Source organism: Megalobrama amblycephala, linkage group LG6 (genome assembly GCF_018812025.1).
Source record: "Megalobrama amblycephala isolate DHTTF-2021 linkage group LG6, ASM1881202v1, whole genome shotgun sequence".
Taxonomy (NCBI): Eukaryota; Metazoa; Chordata; class Actinopteri; order Cypriniformes; family Xenocyprididae; genus Megalobrama; species Megalobrama amblycephala.
Window position 1 is genome coordinate 39,937,849 of NC_063049.1, and position 23,696 is coordinate 39,961,544.

The window sequence follows — 23,696 nt, forward strand, 5'->3', positions numbered from 1 at the left end:
CTCAATCCAAGCGGCCAATTCATTAGAGCAACAGAATACAAGCCAAAGATGCCATTACTGTAAAACCTTTACGGCCAACATCAGTAATGTAACAGCAGGTGCCAAATCATTTGGCATCAGAAACGGCTTACAGTTTACTACATTTCACTAAAGTATTACTTTGACTTTTGTTGAAGTGATGAAACTGCACATATATTTTTGAGGTTGTGAATGATATATATAGTCAGGGTGTGGGTGGATTTCAGAAGTGGCGTGTAATGCAGTCACTCCTACTTGCCACTTTGGCGGGTTGAATTATATATGTAATATATACATTTTTCAATTTGGAGTCCTTTAAAAAGCCATCTGAAGTGCAATGTAGTGTCAAAAATATTGATTTTTCGATACGTATCGATACAGAAATATCTAAAATGCTTCTAATACTCTTTTTATGCAGAATAGACACACGATACCAGCTGCTCTTTCTCTCTCTCTCATCTCTACGACAGTAAGTAGACACACATACCCGCCTTCCCTCACTCACTAGTTTCAATTGCTCCAGATGAATATTGTTGCTGTTACAGGGCTTGAATTTCACATATGCACATTGCGCATAATTTTACTCATTCCCGCAGATTTTGTGCTCACATTTAAAGTGCACACACATAAATCCACCTCTCAGTACCAAATTGAGCTCTTTTTCACTGCTTATTGCGCTTAAATGGACAAATACACAGAAAATAATGTCAAAATGCTGGTCCTGGCAAGTATTCATGTAAACACAGTCAGTTGTTTTAAGTGAACGTAAACAGTTGAGAAAGAAAACGCATGTGTAACGGTATAATGGATCCGCGTGTCAGGTTTTAAAGTGACTGCAGCCTAATATACCTGCTGCCAAATTATGAGATAATATTAAAACATCTATATGGCAGTTTTTCCCCATTGGTATCGATGTCAAAACTGTGGCCAGTGAAAATGCTGTGTAGCTAGTAACTTTGGGAAACCACTAGTCACAGTGGCTGGTGACCAAAAAAAGTTAATGTCAAATTATGACAAATTATATCGGCTCATTGACTAATATGCTTGTTGACATGTCTACTACTAGTTACCACTACTTAAAACATTGCAAACACAAATAAAACCCAACTCATCTGAACTGTCACAGACTAACTGACTTATTTGTATTCAAATTGAAGATTTCGGTCTTTCTGATACATCTTTGCCATCTGCTGCTGGTTGCAACAAACTCCTTAGGCTAGGAAAACCCTTAGTGATTATTCGTTTATGATGGGATTTCTTATCTTAAGTGGCTTGTTGCAATCGGCCGTGTACTTTCCAACTCATGTGATCCCAATCTTCATGACGGGTGCTCCATCAGCCCCAGCGTGCTGAACGTGCCACCCGCCAACCTGCGGTGATAAACAACCCAAGCGAGCGGCGGTGCTTTGTTTCCGCAGAGCGAACGCATTCATCCGTTTAAACTGCAGCAGGCTGTGAAGATGCTGCAGGGGTCTTAAATCAACCCCCTCCCGACAGTCCCAGAGCCTCAGCTTCTACGCAGGAATGCCGTGGCGCGTGTTTCTGCCACCGTCAGCATCTCCTCCCAACCTTCGCAGCCTCCAACCATTTGGCGGAGACAGACTTCAACTTGCTAATGCCTGAAAACCTCTTAAAGATCGCTGCTAATTTGTTGTGACCTCATGAAACTCTGGGCCCCAATCAAAACAACCCCATGTTGGTTACATTTTGGCTATCTTGTCAGATTTCATGTTCGCTGGCAGTCTAATTTAACAACCCTAGAGAATGTGGACATCTTGAATGCATTTGCTCTGGTGCCGTTCGAAAACAGTGGCTCTTTTAACATGGCAGTCAACAAGGATTACGGGGAAGTCTATCTGTCTCAAGATCATAAAGCGGAATGGAAAAGTATCTAGGTGTATGTGATGGTAGGATAAAATAGACATGATCAGGCCCAGACTAAATTTTGGGGCAAAATGAAGTCTTAAATGGAGCTGAAATGTAATAAAATTAGCCAAAATATATAATGAGCAGACAAACAAACAAGGCCCTGAGAGAATGCAGTATTCTGTGAATGATGGAGAATTTTGTTTTTTACTTTTTTTGAGTAAAAATTCTATTCATAAATTACAAATATTTATACATACACACATGCAAAAGTTTAGGGTTATTAATACTTTTACTCATCAATGATGCATTAAACTGATAAAAAAGACAGTAAAGACTTTCAAATTGTTAAATGTTGGGTAACACTTTATTTTAGTGACATAGTTACATGTTACTACTTGTAATTACTATAGTAATAACCGTAAATTATGCGTAATTTCTTCTCTTATAACTAACCCTAAAACAAACCCTAACCCTATAATAAATATATGTAGTTAATTAATATCACTCAGTACTTATTTAAGTAATTACAATGTAACTACGTCACCTTAAAATAAAATGTAACCAAATGTTAAATGCAAATTAATGAAAGCATCCTGAAAAAATGTTTCCACAAAAATATTAGTTAGCGCAACTTTTCAGTTGATAATAATATTCATTGAAAACAATCATAAATGTTTCTTGAGCAGCAAATCAGCATTAGAATGATTTCTGAAGGATCATGTGACACTGAAGACTGGAGTAATAATACTAAAAATTCAGCTTTGCATCACAGGAATAAATTACAGTTTAAAATATATTAAAATAGAAAAAAAGTTATTTTAAATTGTAATAATATTTCACACGATTACTGTTTTACTGTATTTTTAAATCAAATAAATGGTGAGCATAAGTGACTTCTTTCAAAAACATTTTGAACAATAGTGTGTGTTAATTATTATTAATTATTATCCTTTATTAATCTCAATAATCTCAATCTCAGTTTAATAATCTCAGCCACTTTTGCAATATTTGAGAGTATTTTTCAAGTGCTGTTAAGCATGTTTACATTATTGTGCCGTGTTTTAGCTCCCGTCGCATCACACCTGGAGATCTTTCCCACAAATTTATACCATGACAAAACAAATCTTTTTTTTTCAGGATTGATGGGAATTGTTTATTTATTTTATTCTTGGAATTTTCAGATATCTTATCAAGGGAGAACTAACACTTATTTCCACATAACATACTATTTACATTGTTTGTGACAACCCATCTTGTACAGATACTGCAAATATGTGAGTTATGACCAGACTCGTGTGGAGAGAGATCAGCAGATTTTCACACTTTAGTGAATTTGCTCAATCACTACATCATTACATTTTATTTATATTGACCATCCTGCACTTTAGATTAACCACTGATGTAGCAGGTTCCATATATCAAACATCTGCTGTACACCTCAATCCTGGAAAAAAAAAAAAAAAGTTTTGTCACGGTATGAGTTTGTGGTAAAGATCTCCAGGTAAGATCGACGGGAGCTGAAACATGGCACAAGAATGTAAACAAGCTTAACTGCACTCGAAAAATACTCTCAAATTTACGAGCGAGTTATAAGTCCTATCATTTGCCTCCACAGCTGTAATTTCTGTTTATGCATGTTGCGAATGCTTTTTAACAAGCCCACATGCATAAACCAAACTGCTCTTTTGCATAATTTGCTGGTATATTTGGACAAGCACACTGAATGCAGCTTTTCTAGGAGGAATACTGAGGATCGTGTGTTGATCTCAGCGTTTGACGGCTGGCCAAACTCTCTAACGGCAGAGATGCTGATTTATTTATCTGGTGGAATCCAAGGCGACACTAAATACATCTTCCATCCATGAGATCAAATGATCCTTGAACTTCAATAACAGTCCGTTTTTTAAATGCACATTTATCACATTGAATTCCACAACGGACAGTGTTAAAGTGCTGGGGATCTGGATTCATCTGCCTCGCTATGTGTAAGTGGGAAATGTTGGAACTGCAGTTACAGAGGAGCTGGAGGAGCCTCTAAATCACAGCCGAAGCCAACAGGAGGAATGCTGAGGAAAACTGCTCCGAGCTCAACCAAGCTGCTAGTATCTCTTCCGACTATGACAACCTGGAGATCAAACGTAGACCTTAAAGTAAGAGAAAGACTTTTTTTTTTGCAAGTCTGGTTAATATTCAAAAAATCAGCCATCAATGGCATGTTCACACTTGTAGTTTGTTTCTCTTTCAAAACCATTATTACAATAAAAATAAACCATTAAGTAGGGCTGGGACGATACATCTGAATCTGGATCGATCCTGATATTTTCTCTCTCGAATCGATTCTAAGCTTAGTTTTAACAGCAGATGGCGCTCTAGGCTAGTTTTTAACCGCACACTCTCAAACGCTCACGAAGAAGACTGCTGGACAGCGCTCGTGTGTTCATGCAAGTGGTTAAATATACTTGCACCTCGGCTCAGAATATTTTTATGATGTGAGATTTGTAATTCGCTTCAACCTCTATTAAACCTATTCAACCTCGCTTCAAACTTTATTAATGATTATTTTAGGTTTAAGTGGTGTGTGTAAAGGAACTGGAAGCAGGCAGTGTACAAGTGTTTCTAAAGCACGTACAGTAGTGCCATCTGCTGTTTAAAAACTCAGAATTGGTTTGAGAGAGAATTGACCCTTCGCAGGGAGTTTGATTGACAAGCGATCTAACCAATCAGAACGCCGAATCTGCCATTTTGTCCGACAAAGCAGTCAGTAGTTAGAAGATTAACCTCGGCAGAGTTAAACTTGAAAAATTGTGTATATTGACGTCTTTCCGCGTTTGAAACAACATTCCTTCTCATGTTCATTCATGTTTATTTGATGCTATACATGAACTAGTAGGAAGAGATGATCGGTTGACGAGCCTCTTGAGCTGAGGCGCTACAGCAATCTGTCACGACACATTAAAGAGACACAAAACGATTTTTATTGTTTGAATTTCTTAAAAAACTACACAGTTTGAAAGCTGGGACTTTAAGATCATAAGTAACCTGCTTTGTCTTGTCTGTCGCCGTGTTGTCAGTGTCCTCTTTGCTCCGCAATGTATTTTTCACTGTGTGTGGTGTGACAGCGCCACGGCTTGTCGGACAAAGCAACAGTAACTAAGGGGGGCGGGTCTTTGCGAAGGGTCAATTGCGATACATGGGAAAATATCAGAATCGCTCCAGATTCTTCATATCGTGAATCAAGATTCGGTGTATTGTCCCAGCCCTACCATTAAGGGTGTTCACACTTGTTTGTTTCTCTTTCAAAACCATTATTACCAATAAAATCAACCATAGAGGGTGCGTTCACACTTGTAGTAGTTCGCTTCTCTTTCAAAACCATTATTATTATAAAAATCAACCATAAAGGGTGTGTTCACACTTGTAGTTCATTTCTCTTGTTTTTTTTTTTGGTCCAGACCAAAAAGAAAATAATACATTTAGTCCTAGTTCGCTTAGCGTTCACTCTTTCATTTTTAAGACCGAACCTAAAGATACAAAAAAGACTTTTATCTTGCAACGGAACTTACCGAACATCCAGCTGTGGGCTGCAAGGTTATTATAGTTTTGCTTTTTTAAATTAGTTTTTATTTTAATATCCTTTTCAATTTTGCTTTAAATTTTAGTTTAGTTTCATGAATGGTTTTGTTAGTTATAGTTTAGTTTTTATTTTGCAAACACATTTCTATTTAGTTTTTATTTTATTTAGTTTCAGTTATAGTTTTAGTAATTATAGTTTAGCAGCTAACAGAACACTTCCAGTGTCGACCAAAGAAAGCAAAGCAAGACATTTATTTTCAGCAAAATGTAATGTTTGCACAGTTTACAGTTAACTCTTGATAAAAATAACAAGGGTTTGAGATGCAAAAAAGAACCAAACAAATGCACCTTAAATTTACATAATAAATGATGAACATGCATATGAACAAACATACATATTAAAGATTCAATCTTTTTGAGTTTGTGTGTATGTGTTGAATATTAAATTATCAAAAACTGACTAATACAATCTTAAAGGTTTCAAATGTGCATGTGTGTGTAGGCTCGTTGACTTTGGTAGTCTGATGGTAGTCTTCGGATCGACCGATGGTAGTCTTCCTTTCCGAATCTTTCGCCATGAAGGATTTGTATTCTTTACGATGGTTGGTTTGCAGATGTACTTTAAGGTTTGTGGGATTTTTCCCCTTAATTTCAACACCACAAAGTGTTTTTTTCCTGTTTCGGAATTAAATTCAAAACAGGGCTCTGTCGTTTCCTACCCCCTGCCATCATTCATGTCTGTCGTATTTATCAGTTAACTGATGTTGCTATCAGCCTCAGCTAACCTCACATGCATAAAGCGCCATCTACAGGTAAATGTATTATTTTGTGGTTTTAAACTAAACCACATCAGATTTTCTGCCATGGGATGAGAGCTTATTAATTATGAAAACGAATACTTATTTTTGATAATTATTATTTCATTTCAGTTAGTTTTTCAATAACTGTTGCTAGTTTCGTTTAGTTTTAGTTTTTCATTTATTATGAATTTTACATTTTATTTCAGTTAACGAAAATGTTTTTTAACTGATAGTTTTAGTCTTAGTTTCAGTTTTCGTTTACGAAAATAACCTTGGTGGGCTGGGCTAAATGTGCTCAATGTACAGTATGTGCGTACATATGATGGCATTTTTACCAGCTGAGAACACGTTGAGACATTTTAAAATGTGTAAAGGAGTCAAAACAACACCAGGAATTCCTCCGTTGCACACAACAAAGATTTGCTATAAGGAGATGGCGTTTCCGACACCTTTACCTAACTGTGATGGGCAACGTAGCTTCTATGAGAAGAACCAGTTGTGCTTGAGCATTCTGTTCTTTTTAGGGTCGCATCTTGTGACATCACGTCCTGTTTTTTGGTTCGTTTAGATGTCTTTGCTCCATGTTGAGTTCATATTTCAGTCGAATCGCACCAGAGAAAAAGGTGGGTCTCAGTCCGCTTGTTTGGCGCGCACCAGGGTTTGGACGGCATCGTCCACACATAATCAAATGAATCGCACTAACAGAGTTCTTTTTGATCGAACCGAACCTGCCAAGTGTGAATACACCCAAATTTAGCAATAACTATGCCTAGACAGCTCTTTTTGGATTTTTTAGCAGAATTCTGTGAAATGAAAACAAAAGTGAAAATGACGTGATGTGTAGCCAAGTATAGTGTCACATACTCTGAATTTGTGCTCTGCATTTCACCCATCCAAGTGAACACACAGTGAGTATTGAACACACACCCAGAGCAGTGGACAGACATTATTTTGCTGTGGTGCCCGGGGAGTGATTGGAGGTTAGGTGCCTTGTTCAAGGGGTAATGAGAGTGAAAGAGAGCACTGTTTATTCACTCCCCACACCAACAATTCGAACACGCAATTTGTGGGTTACAAGTCCGACTCTCTAACCGTTAGACCACAATTGCTCAAATGAAATGTTAATTAGTAATTAGAAATGGCACTTCTATGAGTTAAGATGGATCACTTCCACATACAAAAGTATGGGGTCTAAGATTTGAATTAAATTCTAAACTGTACCAGAGCTCTGTACCAAAAGCTCTAGTGTAAAGCACCATTACTGGTAAGCATAATCAACTTACTTAATTGAAAATCATGTAAGAAAATAATACATTTAGAGGGCATATGATATGTATAACTTCGTGAATGAGGGAGGCTCAAGTTCTGCAGAGCTTTCTGTGGAGTTTTGCTGATGCAGATTCAGTGTGGGCCTGTCAATATGTCTCATCTCTCAAAGGAAGAAAAAGAAAGTCTTGAACATCAAACGAGGTTGGCAGTGATCAGACAGCTTAGTGCGGGACTGACAAAATGGTCAATTAATTAGCCCCATTGAGCGACCGCAAATCTCCTTCTTTCATATCCGAGTCATCGCAGGTTCTTAAGCTCCATAAGCTGATAGTTTTACTGGCATTTCAACATGCAATGAAACCTGAAGCGGGCTGCATGAAGCTCACATACAACATCAAATATAGTGGGATTCTAATTCAGAAGATGATCATCAAGAGCTTCCTAATGATTAACTGAAGCATTCTGGCTATCAAAAATGAACATTCTGGGGACTGATAATGGAGAAGAATATTCAAAAACGTAAATTGAGTCAGGGGAATGAAACGCATTTGTTATGAGGGATGCAGTCATGAGAAAATGAGACCATCAATTTCCCCCTCTCGCTATCTCTAGATAATGATAAATACACTAAAATGTGTTCACAACAGCATTATTTCTTTTTCCCCTCAATTTGAGCCAAATTAGCCCAAATTGCATCTGCAAATGTGCCAAAAACACAAAGTGTGCATTCTTTCCCACGGTTGAGGTAGAATGGACGAAAGGGGAACAAACAGAACTATAAATGTTGCATGGGTGTGCACAGATGGCATAATGACGCTTTAGAGCACTAGATCGTCATCAGACTTTCACCAACTGAGAATTTGCAATAACTGCCGAGGTATACTAGTACCTGTGTTTCAAACATTGAAAAAACAAAGAAAAAACTATCTAACCGTAGACGCCATTAACACATTACTTGAGGCGCAGTATCATAAATAACCAGGACTAAAGAGTCTGGTGTTTGACATTTAAGGTCACAACTGCCTGTCCTGACCTAAAGGTCATCAGGTTATGTCTGGTCAATGGAGAAAAATCTGTTTGAGCAAGAGTGAATCTCACTAAAACATGTCCAGGTCACATTTCACCCTAAAATCAAATGGGGAAAATATATATATTTTGCATAAAGAAAATGAATTGTTTCTGTACTTTATTATTTTCATGATTAGATTTACCTCTGTGAACAGAACATGTTCTGGACAGATTCGGTGAGATGCGCATCTACAGAAGAGAAAGCCACACGCCGTGGTGCTGGTCTGTGCCACAGGGGGACGGCTATTGTTCAGCATTAACAGCAGCTTTGTCATCCTGTCAGACGCATTTGTTACAGAAAAAAGGAAGCTCTGAAAACATGCCACTCAGAGACCCCAATCAAAGCTGAGCATCCTCGCTGTGAGACCACAATGACACCTACACCAGACCACTCCAGACCCGAGACTCACTCAAACACCACCGACAACAAACCGAGCTATTATTATTCAAATCGGACAGTTCCGACTCTAAAATCTAAGCCACGTTCAAAGCGATTCTAAAATGCAGATACGGACAAACATTCATGCACCAAGTTGCTTTCATTTGGCAACCATACGCAGCTTATAAGTCACATTTATATAGCGCTTTATACAATATTGATTGTTTCATGTTGTAAAATTCATCAGTTAGGAAAACAAATTCAATTTCAGCTTTAAAGCAGGTATACAAGAAGATAATAACGTCATTATTCAGCTCAATCGGTTCAATGTTAATTGGTTTAATTCATTTTAATAACTTTTCCAATGTTGCAAAGTTCATCGGTTCTGAAACAAGTTCAATTCAGCTATAAGCAGACAGAGTCATTATTCACAATGTTAATTCAATGCTGCAACGTTGACTCAATGTTGCTATCCAACTCCTTTCGGTTCAAATTTTGAAGGCTAATGAACTACATAAGTTCATTATGAAAGTTGAAAATCTACCTACTCACTGGACCTTAGGTACAAATTCAGATTTAATGTCTTTAGATGCACTGTGCTTAGTATGACGCCACTGAAACATCATTCCATCATTTGAAGGATAAATGACATTTGAAGGGGAAGTTTTTCATTCAATAACTTAAATTTCATTCTGTTCTTCACAAAAAGCTATGGATGACTTCAGAAGACTTGACATATAGTCAAATACACTACTTTATTGCTAATTCAATTGTGTTTTATGTAATTTTGTGGAGTTTTACACTATAAACTGTTCTTCAAAACATCATGGAAGAATATCACAGAGGTTTGTAACAACATGAGGGTGAATGACAGAATATTAATATTCAGGTGAACTATTCCTTTTAAAATCACTGTGAAAGCCTCCAAATTTTACAAGATTTACTTTCAGCATTGAGTCACAACTCATTTCCAACTTATCCAAAGCCAGTGTTTAATGTGTTCTTCTACAGAACGCACAAGTTTTGCATTCTGAGCTTTTCCTTCCACACGTCTGAGAACACTCACTGTTTTCACAAAGAACAAGCAAACAAACTCTCTGCAGCACACACACACATGCAGCTCCGAGAGCAAATGAGGTTAAAATTCCCAAGATATCTGGCAACGTTCTCACCGCCAGCGAGCCGTGTCACCATCTCCTTACCTGAAACACAGCGGTGGCCATCCTCAGCTGGTATGCGTGCGTGTGTGTGTGTGTGTCTGTCAGCCCCAACGCCGCATTCTCCTCTGAGCAGAGAGTATCGCGGGATCGTCCGGTCCGACTCGCAGGCAGAGCAGCGCACCTCTCTCAAACACACAGTGTATTCCAGCCAGCAGAAGTGTGCGAGCGCGCGTCAGTGTGTAGATGTGTGCACAAACACGTCTGCTTTCTTGGCTTCCTGAGAAAGGCTGAAATGTTGACTCACATTCCCTGTTCGCTCTAGCCAAAAAAAAAAAAGAGGATCATAAAAGATATTCACACTATATATGGCTATGGACTAAGAGAGGAGGTCAGATCCAGGCGCAGCACCTACAAACCCAACGAGCGCACTGCACGAAAATCTCCGAAGTCTAGCTGCAGGCTACTGACATTCTCCTTTCCCTCTCACTTTTTTGCCCTCCCTTTTTTTTTTTGCTCCTTCTCTCTCTCTCTCTCTCTCTCCCCCTTTCTCCCTCCCTTTTGCTCTCTGTGAGCATTTATGGAACAGACAGGGGGAAAAATCCTTAGAAAAATATACACAAGGTCCAAAATTAACACTTGTCAAGTGCCAAATGAAAGGAAAAAAAATAGCTTTGGCGAGTAAATAAATAAAGTTACACATCAGTTCGCCAATAACCTCTTCAGGAATGGCAATGTTAGATGGTTTATATATGGTGATTTATTTATATATTTTTGTAATGAGTATTATATTATTATTATATATATTATATTGAATAATCTATATATTTATTTGTGCTGTCTAATGATTTAATCGCATCCAAAATAAAAGTTTGTGGTTATATAATATGTGTATACTGTGTATATTTATTATGTATAAATACACACACATATGTGTATATATTTAAGAAATATTTATGTGTGTATATATTATTATGTGTGTGTGTGTGTGTATTTATTTATATATATATATATATATATATATATATATATATATATATATATATATATATATATATATATATATATAAATGCATGTAAATAATATGTAGATTTACGCAGTTAATCCGTGATCCGTACGGATAAAGTCCAACGGTTCGGCACGCATGTGATTCGCGTATTAACTGCTAAATTTAACCATCATAGAGTGAAAGTTTATCATTTGGATGTGTTTTGTCTCGCCTATTAACACATTCAAACGATTTTAGAAGCAGAAAAAGAGGCGAAAATCGGGACTCGCGAGCCGTTGTCTGTGCGCACAGCCTCACACCCCCAAAACATGTGCAAGCAGAGAGAGAGACATAGTCAGACAGCGCTCAAACACCAAATTAATTCCTCTTTCGCGTTTACTTGCGCTTTAATGGACACATACACACAAAACTATGTCAAAATACCTGTCTCGGCAAGTATTCTCTCGGTTATGTCACGAGTGAACAGTTGAGAAAGAAACCGGATGTGTGTCAGTTATTCGCTCCGTGCTTTCCTTCTTAAAGTGACAGCAGCCTAATATTCTTGCTGTTGTCTGTGTCATTAATGTTAGTCAAAAAAAAAAAAATTAATTATCATCTACTATGTTTGAGAGAAAAGAAGATAGTGAGGAGAGCAGTCAGGAGGAAAGTGATGAGGACAGCTTTTAGGATAAGTGTGTCGCGTAAAGTGTGAGTACCAAGCAACATCTCCAGGTGCTCCCTTGATGTTTATCTGCTTACCCCCAGGGCATCCAAGATGTAGGTGACTTTGTTTCTTCAGTAGAACACAAATGATGATTTTTAACTCCAACCGTTGCAGTCTGTCAGTCAAATAATGCGAGTGGATGGGAACTTCTACTACAAGAGTAAATAAAACTTGCATAGACAAGTCCAAATTAAACCCTGCGGCTCGTGACGACACATTGATGTCCTAAGACACGAAACGATCGGTTTGTGTGAGAAACCGAACAGTATTTATATCATTTTTTAACTCTAATACACCACTATGTCCAACCGCGTTCAGCATTCACTTAGTGGGGTCTGATCGCGCTCTGACAGCGGCAGTGATGTCTCCTGCTTATACTTCAATGAGAGCGAGACATCACTGCCACTGTCAGAGCGCGATCAGACCTTACTAACAAGTGCTGAACGCGGTTGGACATAGTGATGTATTAAAAATGATATAAATACTGTTCGGTTTCTCGCACAAACCGATCGTTTCGTGTCTTAGGACATCAATGTGTCGTCACGAGCCGCAGGGTTTAATTTGGACTTGTCTAAGCAAGTTTTATTTACTCTTATAGTAGAAGTTCCCATCCACTCCCATTATTTGACTGACAGACGGCAACAGTTGGAGTTAAAAATCATCATTTGTGTTCTACTGAAGAAACAAAGTCACCTACATCATGGATGCGCTGGGGGTAAGCAGATAAACATCAAATTTTCATTTTTGGGTGAACTATCCCTTTAATCATTTGACAACACTAATATAGTCAGTTATTCATGATCACAATGGAATATTGCAAAATATTTCATGGCTGGTAAATACCCTTAAAAGTATGTAATGAGAATTACAAAAAAAAGTGGTCTGAACCATCACAGAAATGAGAATTTACCCAAACAAAGCTGAAATTCTCAGCAAGTTCTGTGGGTTGGACTTGGTTTTGACAGACAAAAAGCCTCTTCATCAGCCCACCCCTCCTTTCTCTCTCTCCTTCTCTAGTTGTTATCAAGTTCTCAGTTTACAGGTTTAACATGAGTTGACAAGCTCAAAGGCAGGCTGAGTTACGTGGAGGAGCGGCTGCAGAAACGGCACTCAGCGTGAGCCGTGTAGCTGTAAAGAGCCGATCTGAAGAACACCGCAGAGCCTTCAGTACTTCTGCAATGCTAACGCTCTCACATACCGACTCTGACGTATAAAACAAACGACTTTAATCCCCTTTAAAACAGCCAGAGTGTTTGAGCTACATCCAGCAGTCTGTGCTATTTTGAAAGATGCTCAGAATCTGATGGATTTAAGACAAAACACAACACTAGATTTGTAGAGCTATTCCTGAAGCAACATGTTCTCCAACCAATACGCCTATATAGGTTGTTTGTCACTTCCCTGAAATACAACCCATATGAGCGTTTACTAAAGTTGTGCCCCTATTGACAACAGGACACTTTCATTTTAATGCATCGTTCCCTTTTATCTGCGTCATATTTCAGGTTTCGTGTAGCTAAATGTAACAATGCAACAAAATGCAATCATGTGATCATGCGATCGTGGGTTCGATCCCAGGGAACGCATGTGCTCATAAAGTGTATATGCACTATAAATCACTAAGGTTAGGTTTAGGGGTGGGGTGGGTGTAGTCGTTAATAAAAAAAAAAAAAAGTGATTTTTGCTAAATGGAAATAGGAGAAATGGTGTAAAAGTCCACACATTGCATTTAAATTAACACGCATTTTGATTGGTAATGACAGTCGTACGTCATTTCATGACGACAGACGTAACACGACACTGTCATTATTTTTACAACAGCCAGAGGGCGCATGACTTTAAAACATAAATAAATGTCGTAATAAGGTGCTTGAAAAAGACCTATAGGGTCGTTTTTTGTTTGTTTGTTTGTTTCGGGGAGGACAGTCTCTCCTGAAGGAAATACCAGTGCTAGCAAAGCAGAAAATCAAAACAACACAATTTCATATTTGCGGTGTAAAGGCTGTATGGTTAAATAAATCACAATTCCGTCTGCAAACAGATAAGAAAGCTATATTAACTGCAGAATTTTGAAACTTATGGTTAGGCATTTAGAACAAACCCTAAACACAATGTCTGAGGAATACTGTATCAAAACACTGATTGCCTGCTATAACAACAACAACAACAACAAAAAGAGTCACTCAAACTCCTGAGGAAAACAGGCATCAATAACAGCATGGAATTTAATGCTGGCTTCAGGGCTGTTTGAGACCAGAACCAAAGCAGTTACTGAGAAGATACTGACAGGTTTAGGGCTGTAACCTTCTGCCCTCAGGATACAAACTATTATTTGAAATGTTGATTCTCCTTTAGTTTAACTACATTAATGGCTGCTTGATTGGGTCAGATAATTATACTGAGATAACAGTTTTTTAATTTAATATAAAAAATAAAATAAAAGTAATAAAATAATATAAATTCAATTCAATTAAAGGGTTAGTTCACACAAAAATTAAATGTGAACTTCTGTCATTAATTACTCACCCTCATGTCGTTCCACACCCATGAGACCTTCGTTTATCTTTGGAACACAAATTAAAATATTTTTTGATAAAATCCAATGTCTCAGTAAGACCTACATTGAGAGCAAGACAATTAACACTTTCAATGCCCAGAAAGCTACTAAAAACATATTTCACAGTTCATGTGACTACAGTGGTTCAACCTTAATGTATGAAGCGATGAGAATACTTTTTGTGCACCAAAAAAACTAAATAACGACTTTATTCAACAATATCTAGTGATGGGCGATTTCAAAACACAGCTTCATGAAGCTTTGAAGCTTTACGAATCTTTTGTTTTTGAAATTTCTAAACACTTATGAAGTAACAAAGCCTCGGTTACTGAAATCACATGACTCTGGCACTCCGAGCCACTGATTCGAAACAAAAGATTTGTAAAGCTTTGAAGCTTCATGAAGCAGTGTTAATTATCTTGCTAGCAATGCAGGCCTCACTGAGCCATCGGATTCCATCAAAAATATCGTAATTTGTGTTCTGAAGATGAACGAAGGTCTTACGGGTTTGGAACGACATGAGGGTGAATAATTAATAACAGAATTTTTATTTTTGGGTGAACTAACCCTTTAATTTAAAAATAAAATAAAAAATAATAAAATAAAATAAAATAAAATAAAATAAAATAAAATAAAATAAAATAAAATAAAATAAAATAAAATAAAATAAAATAAAATAAAATAAAATAACCAGTGACTGATTTTTTTTTTCTGGAAGTTTGAAACTAATTTTTAAAAATCAATCTTGAATTTAAATAAATAATGCAAGATGATAAAACATCTTAAGTTATGATTATATGTACTTAATTCAATCACAACTTTTTGCTGTTTAATAAGGCAATAACAAAAATGTAATTAAATTAACTGTGCAGCCCTACACCACGTAATCATCGTAAAGTGACGTAACACCTCCTTGCAATGTAATTATCCAGTGTGCACGGAGAAGCTTCAATTATGACAAACAGCCGACCACCAAAGCCAACAAATTGGTTCATCAAAGGTTTATCTGAGCTCTGATGACAAGAGCAGATAACATTGTGTTTTCACGAATGACACAAAAACTATTAGAGTAACAACCGTCTCTCTCAATGTTTCTCTCTTTGAAGCTGGACTGGAGTGAACATGCTCTTACGAAGACTCTGAGAAGCATGACACAATGTGCGCTCTATTGAATCCAGTCGGAGGGGTCCGTTCAGATTACACACCCACCACACACACACCTCTCCCCCTCAATCACAAACAGCCTCCCACAACCACAGGGAGCAGAGATGTCACAGCCAGAACAACATGCATGCTAACTATTATTACCAGAGAGGCAGCGTTTGGCTTGTTGGCTTCAGAATGTCATTATGTAGCCAAACAGCATCTTCCTCTATTGACGACCATTCAAAAAATGTTTTAAATGAGCAGGAATTGGAGCTTTTGTCAGCTTTAATAAAGGGTCAGAAGGTGGGGAAAAGACTGTCCTGTCCCTGGGTGTGATGTGACGTCCTGTGCTATCGTGTGTTATATTAAAGGATTAGGTAAACTTTTCCTGATAATTTACTCACCCCTATGTCATCCAAGATGTCCATGTCTTTCTTTCTTCAGTCGAAAAGAAATGAAGGTTTTTGATGAAAACATTCCAGGATTTTTCTCCATATAATGGACTTCAATGGGTACCAAACGGTTGAAGGTCAAAATGTCAGTTTCAATGCAGCTTCAAAGGGCTTTAAACGAGACCAGACAATACCAGATGATGAATAAGGGTCTTATCTAGCGAAACGATCGGTCATTTAAAAAAAACGAAATAAAAAAGTTTAAGTTTTATAAGCGTTCGTGACGTCACGTAATACGCAATTACGCTGAAAAGGTCACGCTTGACGTAGGCGGAAGTACCGACTCAGTGTTTACAAGTTAAACGTGCAATAGTCAAACGCCGTTTACAAAAAATTGTTAAACAACAATGTCGGACGATTTTGAACTTCGAGGAGAAGAAGAGTTTTTCACCCTGCCCTACCTTTTTGAACCGGAATACACAGAGGAAGAAATTAGGCAGATGGACGAGACTGCTGTGGCGACACACACCTCTCCAGCATCGGGCAGATGAAGATCTAACGACATGTACCACATGTAGCAAATGCCAATCATTGCCAACAGAGGAAGAATCTCAATGCTGCCACGACTGGACCATTTCAATCAGTCGGTGAGTCCCTGTTTCCATCTCACTGCATTACCGGACAAAATGGATTTGCACCGCTACTGAGCAACAGCGTTTTAAGGGGGTCGCACACCAGACGCGAAGCTCAGCGCCGTGCCACGTCTTTAAAATTCGAACGCATTGATTTCTATGAGTGTACACACACCGGCGGCGACATTCGGCACCTGTCCGCGGCGCCCAGCTACGACTCAAAATCCTGCCGCGCCACAGAGCGCCATGTACATTGTTTTACATTAAAAGTATATTATTTCTCTCAAATCATCGTTAATGTACATACTGACTTCACCCTGTGCTGCAAGATACATTAGTTTTACATTTTTAGTTTAACAGCTTGAATAAAGCCTAAAAATGTATAATAAACGTAGCCTTTTTCTTTCCTTTTGCTTTGTTGTGCCATTTTTCCATGTACACTAACCTCAGTGCAAAATATTAAAGCATAGGCATATGTAACGTTTCCCTGCTGACGTAAAACACTCCCATTGTGCAGCTCTTCTATCAGGAGTCGATTCGAAATTGAGCTTGCGCATATATAATGTGCGCGGCTGGTGTGCGACCCCCTTTAGAGGTGTTTTTGTTCTGATGGAGAAGGGTATGACAGTCTGATGGCACTGACAACACAGGATGGAAGAACCATTAGTTGTTTAACCTTTTTTTGTAAACGGCGTTTGACTATTGCACGTTCAACTTGTAAACACTGAGTCGGTACTTCCGCCTACGTCAAGCGTGACCTTTTAAACGTAATTGCGTATTACATGACGTCACGAACGCACATCGCAGAACAGAGCAAGGCGAGCATTTGTGCTTATAAAACAAACTTTTTTTTTAAAATGACCGATCGTTTCGCTAGATAAGACCCTTATTCATCATCTGGTATTGTCTGGTCTCGTTTAAAGCCCTTTGAAGCTGCACTGAAACTGTCATTTGGACCTTGAACCGTTTGGTGCCCATTGAAGTCCATTATATGGAGAAAAATCCTGGAATGTTTTCATCAAAAACCTTAATTTCTTTTCGACTGAAGAAAGAAAGACATGGACATCTTGGATGACATGGGGGTGAGTAAATTATCAGCAAAGGTTTATTTAAAAGTGAACTAATCCTTTAATAATATAAATATACATATAAAATATTTCATCTGGTTTTCCACTCGCAGGCCCAATAATTGTCATTTCCTGTGGTAACAACTTGAATCGTAATGTTCCAGGTTGATTCTGAAAAATACAGCTCTTTGTGCTCCTAAAAATACAGACAATCATTTGTTGGGGCGTGACGTTGTGCACTCGTGCCATTTAATCAGCATTTCTGATGGTGGTTTCCACAAAGCTAACAATTGAAGCTCTTTTTACAGAGCACACCATACTATTGGAAAACATGAGCTGTTTTGTTTGGTGATATCAAAATAATTATACAGAAGATGTCAGCTTCAAAGTGAGATGTCTGTTCGGAGCGTCTCGTACCAGATGTTAAGATGTGGGACGCAGAATCCAGCATTAATGACAAGCCTTACGAAAGAGGAGGAGAAGAGCAAAGGGAAAGCACAACTATCCCATCAAGCAAATATATTGGCCATGTCCCAAACGCAGCACTTGATGTGGACTTTGCTTGCTTGCAAGATCGTTTGTCATTGTGTTACTAAAAGAAGTCCATAATATCGCCCCCTTGCAGCTGCTAAGCATCTTTGTGGTGAACTACCACCAATCTATACAATATTATGTTGTGAGATTTCACAACTTGCAGTCAGAAGAATTACTTTGTTTGGATATACATGGATATAAATTAATAATGTGTTTTCCTAATAAGGTGTTTACTTGACAAAATTCTTATTAATACATACATGACAGGCGATTTACAGTAAACTGATTTTTTTTTCTTAATCAAGGTTAACACGTTTACATAATCGCATATGACCAAATTCCAAATTTAATCTGAATTTTCATGTGCATCTAAATGGACAATGAGCTTGAAAAATGATGCATGCTTATGAACATTAATAAAATCATGAAAAAAAAAATGCAGACCTGTCCTAAAAATCCCTTATTAATATTACAATTTAAAATAGCTGTTTTCTATTTGGAAACGTAATTTATTCCTGTGATGCAAAGCAGAATTTTTTAGCAATATGATCCTTCAGAAATCATAATCGCATATGACCAAATTCCAATTTTAGTGTGAATGTTCATGAGCATGTACAGTAAACGCAATCATTAATACTTCAGCAACTTGATTACGAACAACAACAGAAACACAAACAAACAGAGAACGCAGACCTGCAAAAATCCCCTATTAGATGTCGGCATGTTATGAGTCTGACATATTTCCTGTGTCCTGGATTTTATTATCTTTAATGGTCCTCTTGGTGCTGCCTGTAATAAGCATCGTTATGGCCATAAGTAACACTCAGGATGGTGTTTAATGTCTGCAGCTAGTGTAGATAAAAATAAATGCCAGGTCTAGCATGGCACAATAGCATAAGTGGTCCCAAAACAAGAACCATTCCTCCAGTCAGCACACTACGGGAGAACATTCCCGTGATTCCGAGGAGGAACATCCTGCTGGAACATGCAGGGGCCAATCAGAGCCCTGCAGAGAGGCAGGTGTGTGAACAGGCAGCCCACCGCGGCATTCATAGTCACATATGGAGCACACGTTCACTCAACAAACTGTGAATTCCTGAAGCTTTCTTTAAGCTGCGGGTGGTGATGATAAATAGAACGTCACTACCAATCCATCTTCACCCTTTATTCAAATATTATTACATTAAAAAGTTTTTTCTAAGCATTTTGCATAGTTGTGCATGGAGTCAATTGTTTTATTTGTGGAACGTGCCAAATTAGTGTTGTCAGACGTACAGACTTCAATACCAAGTGGGTACTGAAATTTTTAAAAATGTTTTGAAGCGTTGATCACTGTAGCCAATCACAGACATATCTGTATATCTGTATAGCACTCAAAGTGTCACATTTTTTAAATTTCAGTACCAACTTGGTACTGAAGTCGGTACTTTTGACAACTATTGTGCCGGCAAAATGTTTGACTTGGCTGTCATACAGAGAAATTATGAACACATGCAAAAACAAGAGAGAACCAAAAGAATATTAATACCGGTTTATGTAGTTTGGCTTATTTTTTATTTTTTTTTTGGCCAAATAATTTTGTCAGATAAAAAATCGATTAAAGTTGTTAAATTTCGAGAAAAAACTTGTTAAATTTCGAGAAAAAAGTTGAAATAAAATGTTGAGAATAAACTCATTAAATTATGAGAGAGTCATTAAATTACAAGAAAAAAGTCGTTAAATTATGAGAACAAATTCGTAATTTAACTAATTTGTTCTCATAATTTAACGACTTTTTTCTCATAATTTAATGAGTTTATTCTCAAAATTTTATCTCGATTTTTTTCTCGAAATTTAACATTTTTCTCATAATTTAATGAATTTGTTCTCGTAATTTAACGACTTTTTTCTCGTAATTTAATGACTTTATTCTCAACATTTTATCTCAACTTTTTTCTCGAAATTTAACGAGTTTTTTTCTCGTAATTTAACGAGTTTATTCTCAACATTTTATCTCGACTTTTTTCTCGAAATTTAACGTGTTTTTTCTCATAATTTAACGAGTTTATTCTCAACATTTTATCTCGACTTTTTTCTCGAAATTTAACGAGTTTTTTTCTCGTAATTTAACGAGTTTATTCTCAACATTTTATCTTGACTTTTTTCTCGAAATTTAACAAGTTTTTTTCTCGTAATTTAACGAGTTTATTCTCAACATTTTATCTCGACTTTTTTCTCGAAATTTAACAACTTTAATCTCGAGATGGTTTTATTTTTTTTATTATTGCTTGGCCCTAATCCTCTTCCGTAAAGTTTAGTGTTTTGTTCATACCTTATATTTAAAATATAAAAAATTCAGGGGACATGTTTCCACAACTTAAAGTGCCCCTATTATGCCTTTTTAAATCTTCCTATATTGTTTTGAGAGTCTCCTACAACAGGTTTACATGCATGCAAGGTCAAAAAACACTTTTGTTTTCTCATAATATACATTTAATTCAGTTCACTGGTGACTCAAACGATTCATTAGAAGAAGTTCAAAGAATCAGTCTCTCTAAACCCCTCCTTTCCGTGAGCTTACTGTTCTGATTGGTCAGATGGCACAAAGGATTGTGATTGGTCTAATAAACGTACCACGTGCCCATTGCCATAACTGAATGACAGCTATCAATTCGCAAGATATTATATACAATGTATGGACAGAAAAGATGCCATCGATTTTACCGTATCAGTTTGAGCCCGAGTCTGAAGATGAAACATCTGAAGTAGTCGATCAACCAGAAACTGATTCGCAATCACGACTGGAGTATGACATTTCTATATGGTAAGTGTTATTTATAAGACATGACAGCAGCGTCACTGTTATACTTTAAGTAGGTGCACCTGTGGGAACTGTATCAGAATGCCAAGCGAAGCTGAAAACCTCTAACATAAGATAAACATTCAGGCCAGATGCGTACACAGACTTTTTTTATCATAACTATAAACAAATAAAAATGGCTATATCATTGTTTGACATTACAATGGGTGTTTACTGTTTACAGAGAGAATATTTTTAGACAATATTGGACCCATATCTGAATATCAGAACTACAGAAACGCGAGTTAGCCCGTTAGCAGGAGACATACAGACTAGTGTGTGCATTACACAACATACAAAAAATCAAATTTTGAATGATCGCTAGAAAATATAAACATTAATTATTAATCATACTTACAGTTTGCGGTTCAGAGGAGCAAGCTGGTTCAAATAAACTGGGCATTGATCCATATTTTAAGACCAAAGCGTTATGTTGAATCCTACACTTCCTGAGGTTTGAGAAGCAGTCGTCAGTAAAATGACGGGAACACAACAAAAGATTGTACTGCTGTGGTATTGGTGAAAAAATGAATTTTCCCTGACGTCTGCGCTATGGACGGGCAATATGCTAATGTTTTGTTGTGACGTCACAATAAAATGGCTTGGGAAGTCGACTCTTACTTTTGAGAGACAATAACTTTCAGATTTAAAACACTGCAGGATGTTTTCATTCACTTGGAGCTATGTTACACACTACATGAAAGGTCATTTTCAAAAATCCATAATAGGGGCACTTTAAATAACTGCATGTTTGGAAGTAAAACATTCTAATTTATTGATTTAATTAAACCTTTTAAGTTGCAAACATTATTTTAATGAGTTCTGTTGACATAACATTGATCATTATATCAACTTGTGTAATTTCACTTGAAATTTCTGTTAATTGACTTAAAAAAATTACTTAACTTTAAAAAGTGGACAGTGGATTTGCATTCTTTTCATAGGATTGGATAAGGAGAATAAATGTTGAAGATTGATGCAAACTGTTGCAACATTTGTTAGAGTGTACAATGAAAGTTCAATGTTACATGGACATCATTTAGCTTCCTTTGTGTTGCACAGAAGAAAAAAAGTCTTACAAGTTTGGACATTCACAGCATGAGGGTGAATAAATGTATTCTTTTAATGCATTGTTAGTGGACATGCATTGTGCAACTGACTGTACAATGACTCCATACATGGAATAGAATTGTTTTTTTTGACTCTCAACAGACGGTTTTATCTATGAAGACCAATTCAATGAGGTCACGCAATATCAAGCCTTCATAGTCAGGCTCACCGCAGGAACCCAACACCGCTCAAATCAACACAATGTACACACATTCGTTCATCAAAAACATGCAGACTCACACACTCTGGCGGAGTGATGTCCACGTATCGAGTTCCTAGAGACACAGACAAGCCAACGAATGCCAAGCAATGAAAATAATCAACAATTAAAGTAAGAGAGAATGTTCAGGGTTGGAGAATAGACAGGATCTTTAATGTTGTTCCTGTGGCCCTGCAAAAGTCAAAAATCTTATTTCAGCAGATCCCAGAACAAGCAAAACAAAGAGAAGAGTGTTGAAAACATGGCTAAACTACCCAAATAACATCATTGTCACCAGTAATACTATTTTACCCCTAAAACAAAGGCTTGTGCAGAATGCATTAACATCTCATAGCTCACTATCATCATTCTACGGAGACATTGCAACGGAATCGTCTACACAAATATGACTGGTTCTGGTTGTGTGGTACTAAATAAAGATTCTCCATCCTCTCACAATACTACCAGATTGCTGCATCTTGTTATTTCAGAAAAAGTTTAAAAGGCTTCTGACACATAACTTATATCTGACATGTCATAATCCTGAAGGTCTGAATGTTCTGCAGTGTGAACATGGCTCAATGGTTTCCAGCTGCAGTGGATTCCAACACTTTTTGATGATTCAATGAGCTCTCGTTCTCACACACGCTCACATTTTAAAGCCCTCTGTCTACAAACAAGAGCCGGGCTGAAAAATATACATAATCAAATACAGCAGGTTCAGATCAAACAAAGAATTTTGAGTGACCCCCTCATAGAAAACATTGATATGAAGGTGGGTGATGTGTCTGAAAGGCATTCATTTCAGATTGGGATGTATTGTTCATCATCACATGCTCTGCTGCTAGAGCTGAGAACATACAGATCTGAAGTGCTTGTAACACACTTGACAACCAGACCTCTCACAAAAACAGACGGCAGGCTTTTCATCTGCATGTGATTTTGACAGTAATTAACAAATGGCTTTTAATTTAAAGTTTAAAAGGCACTGATTTTTAAGATGGATGGATGGATGGATGGATTGATGGATTGATGGATTGATAGATAGATAGATAGATAGATAGATAGATAGATAGATAGATAGATAGATAGATAGATAGATAGATAGATAGATAGATAGATAGATAGATAGATAGATAGATAGATAGATAGATAGATAGATAGATAGATAGATATTCTGGCTAGTCTTTCTCAAGCCAACATAAAAGTTTGTGTACAAACTTTTTAATCTTAATAAATGTTAATTTATAAATGTATTGATAAATGTAATTAGTTTAATTTTGCACTTTTTCAATGACTAAAAAAAGGACACCAACTTAGTCTGAGTAAACTGACTAGAATTAATGAATATGACAAATTATTGACTTAATGTAA

At 37.1% G+C, this 23,696-nt stretch overlaps 1 protein-coding gene across 14 annotated transcripts in view; it reads right to left on the bottom strand.

Moving 5' to 3' along the window:
• tns1b (tensin 1b) overlaps nucleotides 1-23,696 on the bottom strand; it is a 320,941-nt gene that overhangs the window by 128,936 nt on the left and 168,309 nt on the right. Inside the window, exon 1 of one of the 14 annotated variants that reach the window (XM_048194591.1) lies at nucleotides 10,179-10,891. The exons of the other annotated variants lie outside the window; for them this stretch is intronic. Coding sequence (XP_048050548.1) covers nucleotides 10,179-10,199 — 21 coding nt within the window. The 5' untranslated portion in view covers nucleotides 10,200-10,891. Of the gene's footprint in view, nucleotides 1-10,178; nucleotides 10,892-23,696 lie in introns of those variants that run through there. 14 annotated transcript variants of the gene reach the window in all.